Genomic DNA, 19,353 nt, shown 5'->3' with positions numbered 1-19,353 from the left:
TCTGCTTCACTTAAATCCAATTCACGTGGGGGTCATCACTCTGGGATGTCATTGGTCCTTTTAAAAAAAGACCAGTCTCAGGGCTATTACGATAGCCTCCTCACTGGCCTCCCTGCCTCCAGCCTCTAAACCTCCCTCCATGTCTTAAAGATAATCACTAGGACTCCACTGGTTCCCTAATTCCGAATTCTGGGATGAAATATACATTCCTCGGGTTGAACATCTTTCCCAACTAGCCCAGTCTACTTGTTTTTGCATCCTCTGTCCAAACCCTCCATTCCAGACAAAATGACCTGTTCTACACTTTCCCTGGAATTGGATAATCTCTCTCCAGTCTTTGCAAAGGCTCTATCTATCCTGCATGCTTAGGACTTACTTCCAATTGACCTTCACCTCATAAGAAGCCTTTGTGAAGATAAAAATGAGATACTTGTAAAACATTTAGCACAGTGGCTGGCATATAATCAGCACTTAACCAATCTATAGTTTTCCTGATTCCAATTATTTATTGATCTGAGTAGCTGCTATTACTCCAGCAACTTATATGGCTCCCTATTACCCCCAGAAATCAGTCAATCTCACTCTTTACAGACTGGATCTAACCTACCTTTTCAGCCCCAAACTGGCTTTCTGGTTGGTCCAGACATAACCCCCAACTCCAATGATCGGTTTTTACCCAGGCTGTCTTCCCTACCTGGAAAATTCTACCTCCTCACCCTTTTTTCACATGCCATGTTCTCCCAGATGTCTCTGCTAGTCACCCCAACTTATACTTTCTGCCTCACCCTTCCCCCACATCCAACCACCTTGTATCCCAGAATCCCCTGCTATACAGGGTACCCCAAAAGTCTGGGTGACATTTTAAAGTTTTACTCGGTTAAAACTGCACTAAGACTTTTGGGACACCTGTCTATCTGGATGTGTTTCCCCAACAATTTGAGCAGGGCTTGCCTCACTTCTAGCCTTTGTATCTCCAATAACATAGCAGTGACCAGAACATAAAAAATGATTAATAAATTTGTCAATTGATGGAACAATATTAATAATTCCATTATCCTCAGTGGAATAGTTCATTGAAGACTGAGACTTTCCTGTTTTTGTCCATGTGTCCCCAATGGTTGACATGGTAGGAGCTTCATAAATGAATCCAAAGATGGGGCCAACAGGGGTAACAGTATCCAAGATGCCTGGAGGTCCTAATTCTCCTCCGCAGATCCAGACTTAGGGTCACTGTGGATGGGAGCATGATTAAGGTCCATTCCCAAGACCAGTTTCTATACCCACAGCCCACCCCATGGATCAGACATCTAACTGGACTTAGGGATAGAAGCGTGTTGCTTGGCTTTTCCCACTAGTTGCCAGGTTCCCTCCACTGGGTCCAAAAGACTCCTCCACCAGGTTCCCACTTTTCCCAGGGGGTGTCCAGGCTGATGGTTGTCTCTTGGCCCCAGCTGCTCACAACAGGGCATTCTGTCAGCCTCGGCATGGGGGGGGGTGTAGGTTCTGCCATGATGGGTTGTTGCATAGTCTGGGTCATGGGCTGCTGGATAGTCTGGGTCATGGGCTGCTGGATAGTCTGGGTCATGGGCTGCTGGATAGTCTGGGTCATGGGCTGCTGGATAGTCTGGGTCATTGGCTGATGCGTAGTCTGGGTCATTGGCTGATGCGTAGACTGGGTCATTGGATGATATGTAGACTGGATCATTGGCTGATATGTAGACGGGATCATGGGCTGATACGTAGACTGGGTAATGGGCTGATACGTAGACTGAGTTATGAGCTGATACATAGGCTGGGTCATGGGTTGGTACATAGACTGAGTCATAGGCTGCTGAATAGACTGATGGATGGACCCCAGGATGGGAGGCCACATATGTTGATTTACAGACTCTGGCATGGACTGATGCATGAGGTGCCCCATGGTTTCTGGCCTGGATGGTTGCCTGGGCTCCAGCTGCACAGGCTGCTGCCTGGGCTCCGGTTGCACAGGCTGCTGCCTAGACTCTGGGATGGGCTCTTGCCTGAGTGGCTTGGTGGGCTCCCATGTGGTTTCTTTCTTAGCCTGCCCCATGACTTTTGGTACAGGACTCTTCAGAATGTGTTTCATGGTTTCAGCTGTGTCCATGGGCTCCTTATCATCATGGTCATGGCTGTCACCCCCACTGTCACCTACAGTGTCTGCTGCAACCACCTGGGGGCACACGGAGAAAAGGAGGGTCACAGAAGATAGAGGGACTAAGGAAGGAGGGGGTCAGGGTAAAACTGGACAACCACTGCTCAGAGAGGAGGCATCATTTGAGAACCCAGGCACCCAACGGCCCTTCTGCTAACCCTATGCTGCTGGACTGACCTCTAGAAAATGCTGTGAAGTAAAGGGAAGGGGTACCCCTGATGGGACTTACAGGACACCTCACAGGGATCATGGTTCCAGAGACTCAAACCCAGAAGGGAGCCAAGAGGTCAGTCCAACCCTGCTACTGCAATGATGAGGAAACAGAGACTAAGCGATGGAAGATCCCAAGAAGAGATATGAATCTAGCCCCCAGCACTGATCCCAGCGCACATGGAGGGCATAGGGGAGGCCTCAGGGCTCAGATCACGTCCTTCTGGTCCCACACCCTCAGGCCACACACCCTGGATTTGGGTCCTTTCTTAGGGCCCCAGGGTTGGGGAGGAGGCAGGAGCACTAAGGATTCCCAGCAGGCAGAACCAACGGGCAAGGAGAGAAAGCAGAGAGGGACCTGGGAAACAGTGAAGAGAGGGAGCCTGCAGCCAGGGAGCAGGCAGGGGAGACCGAGGACCAGCACTCACGTCAAAGTGGGGGGGCACATCTTGGGGGGCCCTGGGCTTGCGGCCATAGAGGAGCTGAAATGGGCTTTTTCTTTTGTTCTTTGTCACCGCCGTCCTCAGGGAGAACAGGGCTTTGTCCAGGACGCAATCCCACTTCCCAAGATCTCCCTTCACCAGACTCCACAGAGTCCTGAAAGCAACAGAGCCCCGGGAATGGACACTCCCACCCTCTACGTCCTCAAAGCTTTCCATGTAATCCCAAGGCAAGAAACCTTCAGTTCAACATTCCCCTCTCCCCCTACCTCAGTTTTACAAATAAAGACACTGAGGCCCCCAAACAGGAGTGCTGTGCTACATGTCCCTGGTTATATAGCTAGTGGAGAGTCTTCTGGCCCCCAGTCCAGGACTCTCTCCATCATCACCCCCTGCCATTCTTCCCCTTTGGGCACCACAGCCCTAAAGCCCAGGACAGGCTTGGTCAAGCTGAGCCCTAGTCATGACCAGGCCGGCCCCTATCTTCTCAGACAAACATAATCCCTCCCATCAGCTGCTCTAATTGTGAGGCAGCAGCAGGGAGTCTGGGTGCCAGTCCCAGTTCTGCCACTTGGGACTCAGTTTCTCCTATAGATAAGGACAATCTCTATTCTCCCTCCCTGGCTTCTCCGCTGGCCACAGGTCTGGTGGGGCCAGGTCATGGGGTCAGCCAGTCCTTACCGCCTAATAGAGCTGGAGGTCAAGGACAAGATGCTGTTAATCTTTGGCTGAAACGCGGACATGACGATGTCTAGCTTGCCAAGGGGCACCCCCAAGCCCTGGAGCTGGCGCTGGAGGCTCCGATTCACCTGTAGGCAAGAAGGGTCATTGTAGAGGAGAGGCAAAGACCTGACAAGGTGGGCTTGGAAGGAGGAGGTCATGGATGCTGGGGTAGAGGGAGCTGGAAGATGAAGGGGGACACCTTAGAGGCTAGGACAGGAAATGAAGATCTGAGGCTGAGTGGAGGGACTTGAGAAGGGGGAGGAAGGAGCCTACTGCCAGCCCGTTCTGTTCCATAAAGGGGGGGCGGGGTTTGTCCTTACCTGGCTCACAAATGGAACCCTAAGAGTGGTGACCAGGAGCTGGGGGCGGCCGAATCGGAGAAGGAAGGGAATCAGCGCCCAGGCCACTTCCACGGGATTTTGTTCTTTCAATGGTGAGGCCTCCACCCAGCGTGAGTAAGCATCCACAGACAAAAGGATGAACCGGAAGCCGTTGGAGGTCTCCACTAGGGGCCCCACCAGGCCCAGGCCCACCTGCTCAAAAGCCTGAGTGACCTGAAGGGAAAAAGACCAGGACAGCCGTCATGGAAAGATCCCAGAGGGCCTCAAAGCTATTGCTCTGGGAGCCAGGGGCTGGGGCAGAGGGGCAAGGGTGGGAAGACACCAAAGGATGACCAGCTACTCTGCCCAGCCCCAAGCTTGCCAAGGTTTCCAAACCTGTTACTGGAGGAAATGAAAGGAGCTTGGTCTCTTGGCTCATGCAGTACAAGGACAGATCCAACTGTCAACCAGCTGAGCCACTGGGTTGGAGTCAAGAAAACCCAAGTTCAAATCTAGACCCTGGGCAAGCCACTTAATCTTGTCTGCCTGGATTTCCTTAACTCTAAATTGGGGATCATCACAACACCTACCTCCCAGAGTTCTTGTGAAGCTCAAAGGAGATATCTGCAAAGTCCTTAGCATAGTATCTGGCCCGTAGGAAGTGCTAGATTAATGCTCATTCCCTCCCCTTTCCTGCCCCTCCCTCCAACTGTTCCCAACCTCCCCACTCACCTCTTCAACCTGAAGCACAGGCAGGGGGTCCTTGTTCCTGTGACTCTTAGAGACACCCTGGGGAGAAGAGTACTGTCCATCTGTCTGTCCACCCCAGACCCCGTCACAGCAGGACCCATAGGAGCAGAGACATCATGCTACTGACTCTTAGGATTTGGGCTAACCCACCCCCCTCACTTTCATGATGGGGAAACTGAGGACTAGAGAGGGCAAGGGATTTGTCTAAGGTCACACAGCTAAGAAATGGCAGAGCAGACCCTCAGTGCCAGATTCTGCTCTATCATTTCAGAGGGTAGGGAAGTCCAGAGAAGACTGGCTGGACCCTGAGCCCAAGATGGCAATCTGGCTGCCCTTCCCCCAATCCTTGCCCACTTGACTCCCCCAGGACTGTTACCTGAATAGGCAGAGACTTCTCCAAGCGTGGTTTCTGACAACAGTTACATTGCTTGACCTGTGGGGACAGGGATGAGACCACTGGAGATTGGCCAAACTTAGACCCCTTCCCATACCCCACCTACTACCAGGGAATGCCAACCAGTGGAGACTCTGGAATTCTTGACCAGACTGAAAGGGGGAAAAAGCCTCACAAGAGAATCCCCCTAAGGTCTAACCCTTTCTCTTTAAAAGAGAACCCTCCCACCCCCACTCTCTCCCTTAGTCCCTCGAGGTGATGTTGGCCAGGGGCCCAAGGAGGAAGACCCGACTATGAAGCAGTGTGAAAGGATGGTGTGAAGGCCCCTCCCTGGGTGGGGAACCAGTGAGTGTGTTAGAGCAAGTCTCTTCTCTAAGACCTCAGTTTTCCTCTTCTGTAAAATGGATTGCTTGCATGAACCTCAAGGATAACCTCCTAGAAAAAAAAGACCCCATATGGACCAAAATATTCATAGCAGCACTTTTTGTGATCAATGAGGCCTGGAAACAAAGTGGGCACCCATTGTTTGGGGGATTGGTACAAAACGCAACTAATAAATACCCATAAGGAACCTTGGGTAGACTTATGTGACGGGACTCATGTCTGCATTCATGAGATGCAGAGGGAAGGAAGCAGAACCAGGAACTGTACTTGCAATGACTGCAAGGGAAGGGAGGAAGCATTTATTAAGTGCCTACTGTGTGCCTGGCACTGTGGTAGGCCCTTCGTACAAATACGATCTCACTGAATTTTCACAAGGCTGGGAAACAGGGAGTGCCCGGTTTAAAAGGACAGAACAGTGAATGACTACCATAGAATGAAAATGATCCCAGAAGGGAGGAGGAAAACCACAACCCTCTGGGATTTTCTTCTTATCTCCCTTGCTGGCTAACAGGATATCTAGACAGAGAGGAATGTTATGCAAAAGAAAAAGCCAGAGAATGAGAAGGCTGGAAAGTTCCACAGTTAGAATCGAAAGACTCCTTCATTTTACAGGTGAGAAAACTGAGGGTCAGGTAGATGAAGTGACTTTCCCAAGGTCAAACAGGAAAACAAGCTGCTGGGGCAAGATGGGAGTCCCAATCTTTAGGGTTTCTCCTTCCTGGGAGGAGCCTGCCCCCTGCCCTGCCCCAGGGCTCATCCTCAACTGACCCACTTGGTGACATCTTGGTCAAGGGTGGGCCAGTAGTAGCTAAAGGAAACCTTCTTTTTGGTTTCCTGTAATGTGCAATGGAGGCCTGAGGAAGTGACATGGGCCTGCTTCACAAGCTCCTGGCGGTCCTTCCGGTCCAACACTACCAGCAACTTCTTGCCGGGACGAATGAACATCAGATTGTGGCCTGGAGAGAAGACACCCGGAATTGGTTATTGAAGGAGCCTAGCCTAGTTCTCCAAGAGCCATGCCCCCATTTGAGAGGGCGACCCAAATTCCTGCCCTGGGAAGAAACCCCCCACCCCATGACCCAGATCCCTTCCCCAAGGGAAGGAACCACCCATCTAAGGGAGTGACCCCAGGCCCTTCCCCTGGGAAAGGAATCCTCTCCCCATATTTAAGGGAATGACTCAGACCCTCCCCTAGGGAGGGAGCTCCCATGAGGGGGAAGGCAGTCAGCTCCAACTCCCTCCCACATTCATCTGGACAGAGGGGTAGATAATGACTCTGCCCTACATGCTAGAAAGAATGCTGGACTAGGAACCAGTGTGTCTGAGTTCAAATACAGCCCCTACACTGGGCAACCTTGGACAAGTCCATCAGCCTTGGCTTGGCTTCACTTTTCTTATGGATAAAAATGAACAGGCTTGGCAATTCCTATGAAAAATATCTTCTATACATCTGTGGTCATTCAATGAGTAGCAGAGCTCCTGATAATACAAAGTCCTCAGTCTGGTGGGAAAACACCCCAGATAGCATGCAAAATCATTAGATCAGTGAGAGATTATTGTTGTTGGGTTGTGTCCAACTCTCCGTGGGGTTTTCTTGGCAGAGATACTGGAGAGGTTTTCACTTCCTTCTCCAACTCATTTTACAGATGAGGAAACAAAGGCACACAGGGTGAAGTGACTTGCCCAGGGTCACACAGCTAGTGTCTGAGGCCAGATTTGAACTCAGGAAGATAAATTTTCCTGATCCCCAGCTCAGTGCTCTATGGCACCTCCTAGCTGCCATAAATCAGAAGGAGGGGAATGGGGTATTCAAATCCAGTTTCTAATGTTTATTACTTGTGTTCCCCCTGGACAAGTGACTTCACTTCCATGGGCCTCAGTTTCCTCATCTGTAAAATGAGGGTTGAAGATGGCCCCTTTAGCTCTCAATCTAGGTTCCCTATTATTTAGCCATTAAAAGGCTGTTGATGCCTAGGTAGGGAGTCCTAGTTCACTTGAATGGTAGACCAGAAAGCCAGATTGCCAGGATGGGAAGAAGCAGAGTAAACAGAAACAGGGGGGAGAAGAAATAAAGGAAGAGGGATTGTATGGATGCCAGGGTTTTGAGAAAAGGTTTTTTTCAAGGACAGGGAAGATCTAGCCACAGAGGTAACAGGTAAGGATGGAGGGCTGAGCCCTCAGAGAAAATATTAAGGGGAAACTCAAAGCCCCAAGGATCTGAGTGTTTCAAGGCTCCAAGGAGATACTAAAACCCTAGAGAACAGTCGCTTCTTAATCTTGCCCAAACGCAGGAACAGAGAGGGACGGCCCTCAAGAAGGCAGCCCTCCATCTGGGGTACCTAGAGAATCCAAGTTTCAGAACTCAGCCAGGAAAAGATGCAAAAGATTCTGGAGCACCAGGAATGGGCAGGGGAGGGAAGGAAAGCAACTCCTTTCCTAAATGCTTTCCTTAAGAGCTTTACATATGTTAACGGATTCCATCTTCACAACAAGGGGAGGAAGGTGCCATTATTATGCCTTTTTTACAGATGGGGAACCTGAAGCCAAGAGGTCATGGGTCACAGGCAGCCAGTAAGGGAGGGAGGCAGCTTTCCCCCTCTGGCCTTGCTGAGGACACAAAAGTGGGCTTTTCTCCTATTTTCAGCTGATGGGCGGTGGGAAGGGGGAGAGCAGGGATGGGGGAGAGGAAGTATGCGGGATTCCAACAAGCTGAGAGCATAAAATTTGAAGTGATTCCAACAATTCCAAGAGAAGAAAATATTCTAAGAGGAGAAAGCAGGAGCGGGATAGAGAAAGCGCCAGTGGTGGGAAGGAGACAAGATGATAGAGGTTTGGGAAGGGTGAGATGGACCAAGGGGAGGCTGTGGTCTTCAGAGAGGGGAGTTTCAGCACTCTAGATCATGGAAGTCCCAATTGTGATGAGGATGTGGTCAAAGTCAAGGGGAACTGAGGGAGACTACATCACCTCCAACCTGGTATATTACAATAGCCAGCTGGTAGGTCTCCCTGCCCCAAGCTTCTCTGGGCTCAGCCCGGCCTTCACTTGGCTCAATGCTGGTCTGACCATGTTACACTGCCCCCTCCCCACTCCTCAAACCCCAACCATCCTCCAGGAGAACCTATCCTAATACCTCCAGGATCAAACATCAATCCATCATATCCCCTTATCTAGATGATAGAATTGAGAGTTGGAGGAGATACCACTGTCATTCAGGCCAGGAGAGCTTGACCTTTTTTGTATGTGTTGAGCTAGATGGAGCCCTCTGGGGGCCATTTAGGGACTGGGACCCCTTCTCGGAATAATAAACGCAGTTGTCAAAACATTTAAAAACCTATTTTAAGCATCCCGGTTTAAGAATCCCTGATCTAAGCCATATGGTACATGGAAAGAATCCCCACAGTCATATGACAATCGGTGCCCATTCTCAGCTGGGAGACCTTCAAAGTGGAGGAACCTACCCAGGAAAATCAAGGAGGGGAATACTCCCATATACTAGTGGTGTTGTAAGGGGCCTCCAAGGCCCTGCTGGATCCAAAGCTACGCCCCACAGAGCCCCTAAGATTGAAGGACAGGAAGGGCGCGGACCTCATGGTAGCCAGCAGGGAGGGTAAAGGCGGATCTACTTTTTAAAAAGGACCTTGCCCTGCCCCCTACACACCCGGAGCTATTCGGTTAACCGAGGGGGCGGGAGGGCTGTACCAGCAGACTGAGGAGGTCCTTTCCAGCTCTGAATATAAATGAAATAATAACCATCCCGGATCCTCTAGGAGGAGGGGCAGGCCTAGCTCCCGACCCTCACTCAGTCCCAGAAACTGGCATTTGAAATTAGAGGAGCTGCATCCAGGCTCGGCCGCTTCGAATCTGAGTTTGCTGGCTTTCTGCCTCCACATCTTAGCAGAATCACCCTTTTCTAGGATTTCATCACCACCAACCCCCCTTCCAGTCTGTTACAAAAGCCTGCTTTCCTATCGGGCTCCCTCTCACTGATTCCTCCACAGAGAAAAACTTTGGTTATTTGCAAAGCCCAAGTCTGACCCCTCACTCGCTCTACAATCTCCCGTAGCTCCCCATTGTTCTTAAGATAAGAGCCCGTGTATCATTTAGAACCCTTACCCAGTCTCCTCCAGTCCACCTTTCGAGGTGGATTTCACACATTCTCCCTCCCAGTCAGGCCTGCCCAGCTACCGCTTCTTCTCCCCTCCCTCGAATGCCCGCTCGGTCTGACTGCCAGGCCTTAATCTACGATTTAACGCCCCCATCCACCCACCCCCGCAGGAAGCCCCGAAGCCCAAGAGATTAGTCTCCTGGTCTGGGATCCGCCCGGCTGAAACGCCGGGAGCGCGGGCGGATAATCCGCAGCCTCCCAGCTCACCTTCCAAAGCAAAGTTCTGGGCCCGTCTGCGAAAGTCGCGCTTTTGCGTAGGGGTCACCAGGTGTTCCGGCAGGGACCCGTTCTCCAGGAACTTTTGGACTTGGAGAATCTTGTTGTCCATGGCTGGGCTTCAGGGATGGCTGTGGAGAAGGATGCGCGCAGTAAGCAAGGTCGGGTCCTGGGCCTCTGCCCTTCGGCCCCGGGCCAGGAGTCTGGTTCGAGTCCCGCCTCGGCCACTAAAGTATGGCGTGACTTGGGCCTTAGGGGCTACATGGGTGAAAATTGGAGAGCGGTGAGGCGTCCGATGACCTTCCCAGCCCTGTCCGGCGGGCCCAAGGGAACCGAGAGCTCGCGAGGTCTAGGACAGAGCAAGGGAGGGCAAGGTGTGTAGAGGGGTGAGAGGAGGGGCTAAAAATTCCAAGAAGCACGCCCCTCCCCTTCCCACTCCCCAGGCTGGCTCTGCCCGAGAGAATGGAGGTGGGGGTCTGGGGTAGGAGAGCTGGCGAACGCCTATCGACTCTCCCCCTTCCCACTCGGGAAGGCCAAAGGCACCCATTGGCTCAAGCACACGCGGGACCCTCGAGGCTGGGAAAGACCCTCCCCCCCACTCACACCTTCTCTGAGCATCCTGGCGGGACCTAAGCCTGGGGGGAGGGGAGAGGTCTCCCCGTCTTTGACCCTCTCTTCCCTCCCGCTCCTCTGGCTCCTTCCCCAGTAAATAAATTAACTTGCAGTACCAGGCTTTGTGGTAAGCGCTGAAAAGAAAGAAAAGCAGAGAGAAAGACAGTTTCTGCCTTGGAGGAGTTTACAAACTAAAAGGGAAAGGCAGCTGAAGGGGGGAGGGACGAGGGGGAGGAAAAGATGCCCCTGTGGTAGCTGGGTGAAGAAGAGTAGGGCAGCCAGATGAGAAATGAAATGTCCTGGCCCAGGCTCCCTCATTAAATGGAAACTTTGGAGTTCACGGCCAGACGCTCCAATGGAGGGCAGAAGGTGGTGGAGACATGGGGTCCCAAGGTTCATGGGATCTCCCATCCCAAAGGTAATAGGGAGCCCCTGGACTTTACTGAGTGGGATTTGAACTCAGGCCAGCCCAGCACCCTATCCACTGCCCACCAGCCCAGTTCTAAATAGGTGGCTGAATCCTATCTTTCCGGCAATAATCCTGCTCAGACTTGTTCAGCTTGGCCTCGGAGAGTGAAATCATTCGTTAAGGGGTGCACGTTTCAATGGTTTGGATGGACGGCTCTTTGGGATTCCCATTTGGTGATCTCAGTGTGCCCTTCTAGCTGGGAGATTCTGGGACCACCCCCTACTCTGCAAGCCTCTTTTTCTCCTATAACTCTCACTCCCAATATGGAAACCTGGCCATCACAGGACTATGTGGAGACCTAGATCTGACACTGAACATGAGATCCAGAGGCCAGTGGGTCCCTTACAGGATCCCACTCTTTCAGTTTTCTCATCTGTAAAATGGACTTCATATACACTCACTCTTCCTCCCCATATTTGCCAACTCCTCCAGTGGTGAGGTGGATGAGTGCCATGTTTTGAAGGAAGGAATTTGAAAATATGGTGTTATTAGACATCTCTGTATTTTAGAAGCCCCTGGGGTTTCCTAGATTTCCGAAACCCTCTTTACATATGCATATGAGCAGATGATTTTAAAGAGTTGCTTAGGCCAGCTAGGTGGGGCAGTGGATTGAGCTTTGGGCCAGGAGTCAGGAAGACCTGAGTTCGAATTCAGCCTCAAATGCTAGCTGTGTGACCCTGGACAAGTCTTTTATCCCTTTTCCCCTTAGTTCTTCGTCTGTTAAAGAGAAGGAAATGGCAAACCACTCCAGTATCTTTGCCAAGAAAACCCTAAATAAAGTGTCAGATGCGACCGAATGTGACTAAAGGGGTCGAAGGTTAAAATCACTTAGCCAGTAAATGTCAGAGACTGAATTTGAACCCATACCTTTCCACCTTTCCATCCTCTCTGTGTCTGTGTCTGTATTCCTCTGTGACTCCTAGCCTCCCTAGATCAGGAGGTCCTGGGGAACAGGGCCTGAACCCCTGTGTCGAGGCTGTAAATCAGCTACACATGTTCAGGCATCCTGCTCTAAAGGGATGTGCTAGCTTTGGGCAGGGAGTCAGACGAGGCAACCAGCTAGTTAGCTTGCTGTGTGATCCTGGGCTAGCCTCTAGGCCTCCAAGGAAATGGGGGCCAGAAGCGTGCCCCCAGCCCTGCCCTCCCCAGGATTACATACACAGTAAAGCATTATTAAATGTTAGTCCTTAACAGCTTTGTACCAGGGGCTGGCAGGCTGGTCCTTCCCTCTCTCCCTCCTCCTTCCTTCCCTCCCTCCCTCCCCCTTCCTTCTTTCCCTCCTTCTATCCTAGCAACTTTTCCCCTACTTGGGAGCAGGCCTAGGCCTGCTTGCCCTGGCCTGCCCTGCCCCCCAAGCCAGTTCTGAGGAGAGGACCCAGACTGGCTGGGCTTCACCTGGGGCTCCTGGCTGCCAGTCTCTCCTCCTCATACCCTCCCTGTAAACAGGGCCAAACGCTAGCCTGGGCCCCTGGTTCTCCCTGACCCCAGCTCCACACAGTTCCTGTGAAGCATTGTATTGGCCGAGCCTCTCATCCGGGCCCCTGCATGCCCCTATACTGGGGGAAGACTTAGGGGAAGAGAGGAGGGACCGCCCAGGAGAGCTGAAGGGAGCGTGTGATAATGGCAGTTACTTCTGCTTCCCAAGCCTTAGTGGCTTCAGCTATAAAATGGGGTAAGCATACAGGCACTGCATGCCTGCCTTAGAGGGTCTTCCAGGAAAGAGGGTGGAGAGGGATGAGTTGGGTGGGGGTAGGACAGAGACCATCAATCAAATCCAACCCCCTTGTTTTGATAGATGGGGAAACTGAGGGATAGAAAACGTGAAGTGACAGTTGAGCCTCCTTCTTCTCATGCCATGGGGTTGGAGGGGCGGTGTCTTTCCCATATCTCAGGTGGGGCAGCCTGAGCCCATAAGGGAGAGGCTGGAGCAGGATGGGATGTGGGGGCTGCAAGAGGCCCCAGCAGAGAGCCGGTGCTCATTCCTCAGCCTCCTGGATGGTGGCCTGCCCTTCATCTCCACTAGGGTCTTAGCCAGAGGGGAGGAGGCAGTGAGCCCAGACTGGGTGGCATCTGGCATTTCCCAAGGTGGCATCTGCCCAGGGCCTAGACTAGAAGGGGATTGGGGGAGGGTGGTGGTATTGTTTTTCTGAAGAGCTGGGATGAGAGACTGGTTGGGATAGAGATGGAAGGAAAAGCTGGCCAGGGCCCCTGGCAGAGGCTGCCCCTCTCTGCTCCTGCCTTCTCCGGCCTCCCCTTCTAGCATGAAAAGAGACCCCCTGTGGAGGGAAAGGGGCAGGCGCTCCCCCCATCCTGCTCCCCTTTCCCAGGGCCCAGGCCTGTGGCTCTGATCCAGGAGTGGCTATTGTTTGGCTGGAAGCTGCTTCCTCCAAGGGAAGGCGGATTCCAGGGACACCATGTCCTAGCCCAGCCCCTGTCCTCCCTCCTGCTCCCAGTTCTTGGTCAAACTACCTGATCCACTCTCTGGGTGGGGAAAAGGGAAGCCAAGCAAACTCCCAAACTGCCCGGGCTAGGGTACCCATGTCCCATTCCTCAGCACCCCCAGCTCCCCAAAAGCTTGTTAGGTGAGTGCCCACGATGCCAGCCTACCCACCCAGCCTCCAGGAGAGATTCCTCCAGCCCAGGGAACCCTCTGGGCTCCGGCCCTATTGTCCTGGTGGGCAGGCTGATCCCCACCCATACACACACACCCCACCCAGAGAAACTGAGGCACAGGCAAGGGAAATGACCAACTCTTCCCAGCAGAGGAAGGAAGGAAGCCTGGCTTTTTAAGGATCTAATTCTTGGAAATTCTAGTGAGCGGGTCAGGTGGGGGTGGGTGGGTCTGGGAGACCTTTGGAGTCTGACTCCTGCCCTCAGGGTCTTGGCTCCTTCTAAAGGAGATGATTAGATTGGAAGTGGGGGAGGGGAGAGAGGAAATAACAATAAAAGAAAGCTCTTTAAAAAACTGAGGGGGGGAGAAGGGAGATGTCTGCGGTCTAAACCGGTAAATCATTCCTGGAGATAGGAGAGTCCACACTCCCTGCTTCCTGTACACGAACTGAGTGAGTGAGGCTGAGCCGCAGAACACTAGAGAAGCCCCCCCTCCCCCACTTCGAGGCCAGGCTCCGGGCAAGGATGTGAGGGCCCAGGAAGAGACCTTGGCAAGAGGGCCCCTTCTCAACCTTGGCAAAGTGGATTAAAGGAGGAGGCCTTCCTGGGCAACTGCCTTAACCTGATTGACTGTTTTCTCATCTGTAAAATGGGGATAATAATAGCACCTGCCTCACAGAATGGTTGGAAAGATGAAAAAAGAAGACAATGTTTGAAAGTTGCTGAGCAAACCTCAAAGCACCATCTTAGGGCTGGAGGGCCAACCTGCTCCCACCTCAGTCGGACACTTGGTTGAGACCCTCAGAAGGTTGGGGTAGGGGCCAGACCTCACCAGCCTTCCCTCGGCCTCCAGGAAGTTTGTGGGATTTGCTAAAGACCCAGCTGTTGAGTAGAAAGAGACTTTTCCTATTCCCCCTCCACCTCATATCTGGTGGGCTCTTCCTCAAGAAATTATTCCCCTAAGTCTTTGAACAGACCTTGCATTTGCTTATCTGTATTCCAGTTGTATAGAAGCCTCCAGAGGGTGAGGGCTAAGCCCTGTTCTTTTATTTTTGTGTCCCTGGGGCCTGGCACTTAGTAACTCCCCTACCCATTAGATCGTGAGCTCCCCAGAAGGCTGGGACTGTTTCTGCCTTTTCTTTGTAAACTGGACCGCACTTAATAAACACTTCTTGACTGATTGACTAATAAATGGTAAATGCACTGGAGCTAAGTATGGTAGGCACTCAATGTTTGTTAAATGATCGGCTGATCTGCGCCAAGGTCCCAGAATTGAAATTCCCAGCTTGACCTCCTTCACCGGATTTGAGCTTTCAGCTCTACACATTGGGGGAGAACCCTAAATTTGGAGAGGAAAAAGGTGGAGGAGGGGGCGGAAGGACATTCATTCACTCTCCAAATCGTATTCATTCATTCCTTGTACTCCGGCGTCTTTGGTGCCAGAAAAAAAGCGAATTTTCAAGTGATTTACATGCAGGTTGCTGGGTGAAGGAGCATAGTGCGGGGGTGAGTTGAAATTTCTGTCTCTGAAATCCCCTGGGTGGGATTTTTGGCAGATTTTCGGGCTGTTTTGTTTTGTTTGCAGAGGAAGGGTGGGGAGTGTGGAGATCTTACTGCAGAGCATTCAAACTTATCCTAGCTTTCCAAGTGTAGGGACACACATTGAGGATGAAGGAGCTACCATAAAATCTACCTTGGAATTTGCAGGACCTTGGAGCACTGTTAATAATGACAACCAGCATTTATGTGGTGCCTTAAGGCTTACCAAGCGCTTCTCATATGTCAATCACCATGCATTTATTAATCACCTACTATGTGCTAAGCATTAAACACACCAAGAAAACAAAGTTTTCTTTATAAAAAGGCAAAAACAGCCCATGTCTTCTATGAGCTCATGGTCTGATGGGGGAGACTCCATGAAAACAACCATGTACAAACAAGCTGTAGACAGAACAAAGTGGGGGTAATAGAAGGCCCTAACTTTATTAGGGGACTCATCTTCCTGAGTTCAAATCCAGCCTCAGACACGTGCTAGCTGGGTGACCCTGGGCAAGTCACTTCACTGTTTGCCTCAGTTTCTCATCTATGGTTGTGGTTGTTGCCCTTCGTTTTCAAAGAGACCAAGATGACATCACCATGATAAAAGTGAAGGTTCAGTGTGTCCAACTGTGGCTGATCAGAACAATACGAGCTCGGAATGTTCTACCACAGGTTGGGCACAGATAGTCCATGTGAGTATTTGGGGTGGATACTCCAAATTCGCGCATCCTACGTTTACTTTGTGTTGTCTCAATTGTGCTTTGCTCAAAGAGCACAGCACCCCTTCTGATGTGGGCACGCCATGCTGAGCTGTCCTGTGCCAGTGTCTCCCATGTTGCACAGTGAAATCCAAGCAATGTATAAAATGATATGGAGAAGGAAATGGCAAACCTCTCCAGTATCTCTGCCAAGGAAACCCCCCATTGGGTCATGAAAAGTGGGATGTGACTGAAGCTACAGAACAGCAAAGGAAGTCTAACAGCACATCCCTCCCAGGACACTGAAGAAATATTTATAAAGCACTCAGCACATAACTGGTGTTATACAAACTATTATTGCTAGTGGGCACCTTGGTGGCACAGTGGATAGAGTGTTGTGCTTGGAGTCAAGGAAGACTCATCTCCATGAGTTCAAACCTGACCTCAGACGTGGACTAGCTGTGTGACCCTGGGCAAATCACATCAACGTTTGCCTCAGTTTCCCCATCTGTAAAATGAGCTGGAGAAGGAAATGGCAAACCACTCATATCTCTGCCAAGAAAACCCCAAATGGGGTTATGAAGACTTGGACATTGATGAATAAACGATTGAACATTATTATTCCTATTAGTAGCTGTGTGACCTTGGGCCAGTCTCATCTCCCTGGGCTTCATTTTCCTCCTCCCTCAAACACAGCCCCTTTCTCATCTGTAAAAATGTGTGGGTCAGATGGAACATCCTTAAAGGCCCCTTCCAGCTCTGAGACTAACCCTAAGGCACCAGTTCTCAAAGTATGGTCTAAGGACCTGTAGGGGTCCCCAGACCCTTTTAGGGGATCCATGAGGTCAAATCTATATGTATCACTTAAGAGTTCTAATATTTAATAATTAACAATTAATTTAATATTTAATAAAATCAATAGATAAGATATTCCACAAACCAGAGCTCCTGGGGGAGAAGATCCCCAATAATTCAGAATCTATAGGGGTAGTCTGACAGCCACTAAAGCACGGAATCAGTGTCCAAGCTGGGTGGGGTTTTGGAGGTCAGATGAGCCCCATGCCCTCATCCTATCCAGAGCTGTCACCCTGGACATTCTCCTTTAGTGCCTGGCTCAGTGTGCCCTCTGGCCCTAACTCACATGGGTGACTTCAACCCAAACACCCCCCACCCCCCTTCATTCAGTCTCCTGAGCTCCCAGAACCTACTCCGAAGGATGGTTGTAGCCTCAATCCTGCTCCATTTCCAGGTTTAAGAACTCTGAATTTCCTTCATCCAGTAATAACTTACCCTCTCTCCCTCTGCCTTGCTATCCCTGACCATGGCAATAGTCCTCACCAGGAAGTGAGACCATTTCCTCCACCCCTAACCCCAAATCAACCTTCTGAAGGCCTCTAGGCAAACCACTTTTTTTTTTTTTTTTAAAGCTGGGATAACCTAATGGGCTCAGACTTGATTCTGAACCTCCGAGGTTAGGGCTGCCCTGGTTCCGCCCCTCAGTGAGCCTAAGGGTTTCTGGGACTGGATGCTATGGAAGGGCCCTTCCAGATGTTCACTCGTGAGGTCCTACCTACCTTGAGTAAACAGGTCACCACCCCCTCCAAGATCCGGAACCATTGTGGGGAGGAAGGAGCCAGAAGTGACTTCCCCTTTCAGACTCGGGCCCTTTGGTGCCAGGGCAACCTGGGGCAACTGTTGGCAGGGCCCCAACCACCAACACAGCAGCCCCCCTCCCCTCCACTTAAACAAACCCGACCCCAGAGAACACTTAATGTGTTCAGTTGGCTCAGTCAGCCCCACCTAGGGGCAGGAGAGAGGGGACAGCCTGGTATAAAATGGGGATGGGGGGCAGTTCTGATGTGCTTCCCACCTTGAGGGCAAGATAGAGGGCTTAGCTTCCTCTCATATAAAATGGAAAGCCTACACTGGAGCAATGTGGTCCCACCATGGGGGTGCGGCAGGGGGGAATAAGAGGGGGACACGGCTCCTGGTTAGGGCCCAGCCAATCAGCCTCTTGCTTTAGGAATCCACCTCTGGGAGAGGAAAAAGAGGGAGCAAGATCATCCTCCACACCAGAAGGCCTTCAGAGGCTGTCTGATCTGAGCCTTTTTCAGCTGGGGAAACTGAGACCAAGAAGGCCACCTAGGTAATAGGCATCAGAAGCAGGATATGAACCAGGCTTCTCTGGAATGAATGAACGGCCATGGTGGGGGGCTCCCGACCCTGCTGCACCACCACCCCACCCACCAAAGGGAGGGGTCCTGAAGCTCTTTATAGAACCCAGTTTATTTCTGTACAAAACCACTACTTTACACAAAGAGAACCCGTCCCCTCACCTCCTTCCCCCAAGGGAACAGGCCCCCTGTGCCCACCCTGGCCAGGGCAGACTCTTGCCCCATTCCAGCAGAGGCCCCTCCCTTGTACCCTGGGGGTCATCCAGCTGGTACAGCCCAACCCCAGGACAGCAGTAGCTAATGGTCAGTTCTGAGCCCATAAGGCTGAAAAGAGCTGGAGGCTGAGGGGGAGGGAGGCCTGGTCCCCCATCTCTGGGCAGGGGTGAGATTGGAGGAGCCCCACTGGGGCAACAAGGTGCACGTGATTTCACTGTGACCTACAGGAGCCTGGGAGCCCAAGGACACAGGCAGGGCCAGGACCCTCAGGCTAGAGGAGGGATGCTTGGTCATCCCCTGGGCCAGGTAGGCAGCCCAAAGCCCAATACCAGAGGAAATAAATAGTCACTGAGGCCGAGAAGCTCTCCACTGACACCCCCCCCCCCCCAGGGCCCTCCCCTCATGGCTGGCAGACAGAGGGTAAGGGTCATACTGATGGGAGGGGGCCAGAACAGCCCCCCTACCAGGAAGATGCCATCTGCCCACAGCCTCGAGTCAGGGACTACAGGGCAAGCCCTGAAGAACTACCCCAGCAAACAGAAGGGACCCAGGATATCCAGGGGCCAGCCACTGCCCAGGGCCCTACCTTCTGTCTCAAAGCCCTTTGGCCACACAAGATGATACCCTTTGGGACTGGCCTAGCAGGATGGTGAAGCTATAGGAAGGTCCCCCTCCCCCACCCTCTAGGAGGCAAAGGGAATGTTCCCTCCCAGCCCTTCAGAAAAGGGAAACTGAGGAATCAGGGAGCTCTGGCCCATTTACAAGTAAGTGTCTTCACTCTCCTGGGAAGTCAGGCTCTCCTTGGAATGATGAGGTGAGTCCTTGGTGTCTGTATCCTCTGCCCCCCGGGCAGTCTTGGGTGCCAGGTCAGCAGTGGGGCCCAGGCCCTGAGGATGGGCCCCTGGAGACAGCTGTGGGGGGGACTGCTGCTGCCCTTTCTGCCGCTTGGCCTTCTCCTTCATAGCCTTCTCATGCTCCTTCTCTGCCTGTTTCTGCTGCCTGCTCTTGGTGCCCGGGGCTGGCAGTTGGGTGCCAGGGGGCAGGCGGATGGAGGGAGAAGGTTCCAGCGCCTTCTGGGGGGCCGGCTCCGCCTCACTGATGGCCTTGGCCCCATGCAGCCTTGGTGGCGACTGGTACTGGAGCTCACCCCGCGTGTCCTTCCACTTCCGAAGCTGGATCAGGTGCTCGCGCTCAATCTGCCGCTCAGTCACAGGCAGCTCAATGACCTGGCAGACAAAGAGCAGTGAGTGTACCACCCC

At 52.1% G+C, this 19,353-nt stretch overlaps 2 protein-coding genes and 1 long non-coding RNA gene across 4 annotated transcripts in view; 1 reads left to right on the top strand and 2 right to left on the bottom strand.

Annotated features, from left to right (window-relative positions):
• Positions 1 to 483: 483 nt before the first annotated feature.
• On the bottom strand, positions 484 to 12,086 carry LOC140499043 (uncharacterized). The gene is made up of 8 exons (XM_072599977.1): positions 9,768 to 12,086; positions 6,163 to 6,350; positions 4,993 to 5,049; positions 4,599 to 4,655; positions 3,867 to 4,100; positions 3,505 to 3,632; positions 2,812 to 2,980; positions 484 to 2,191 (listed from the first exon to the last, which is right to left on the bottom strand). The coding sequence occupies exons 1-8, from the start codon at positions 9,886 to 9,888 to the stop codon at positions 1,352 to 1,354; spliced, it is 1,794 nt and encodes a 597-aa protein (XP_072456078.1). The 5' UTR covers positions 9,889 to 12,086; the 3' UTR covers positions 484 to 1,351.
• A 47-nt stretch (positions 12,087 to 12,133) lies between these two features.
• LOC140499045 (uncharacterized) lies at positions 12,134 to 14,675 on the top strand. The gene is made up of 2 exons (XR_011965250.1): positions 12,134 to 12,529; positions 13,879 to 14,675. It is a non-coding gene; the product is annotated as an uncharacterized lncRNA (long non-coding RNA).
• Positions 14,676 to 17,972: 3,297 nt separating this feature from the next.
• Positions 17,973 to 19,353, bottom strand: part of TBC1D10A (TBC1 domain family member 10A) — a 35,231-nt gene continuing 33,850 nt past the window's right edge. For both annotated transcript variants that reach the window (XM_072599978.1, XM_072599979.1), the window contains exon 9: positions 17,973 to 19,320. In XM_072599978.1, the coding sequence (XP_072456079.1) occupies positions 18,853 to 19,320 (468 nt within the window). In that variant the 3' untranslated portion in view covers positions 17,973 to 18,852. The remainder of the gene's footprint in view (positions 19,321 to 19,353) is intronic.

The sequence above is a fragment of the Notamacropus eugenii genome, chromosome 4 (assembly GCF_028372415.1).
Source record: "Notamacropus eugenii isolate mMacEug1 chromosome 4, mMacEug1.pri_v2, whole genome shotgun sequence".
Taxonomy (NCBI): Eukaryota; Metazoa; Chordata; class Mammalia; order Diprotodontia; family Macropodidae; genus Notamacropus; species Notamacropus eugenii.
The sequence above is the reverse complement of the archived record's forward strand: the minus strand, read 5'-3'. Positions and strand labels throughout refer to the sequence as shown.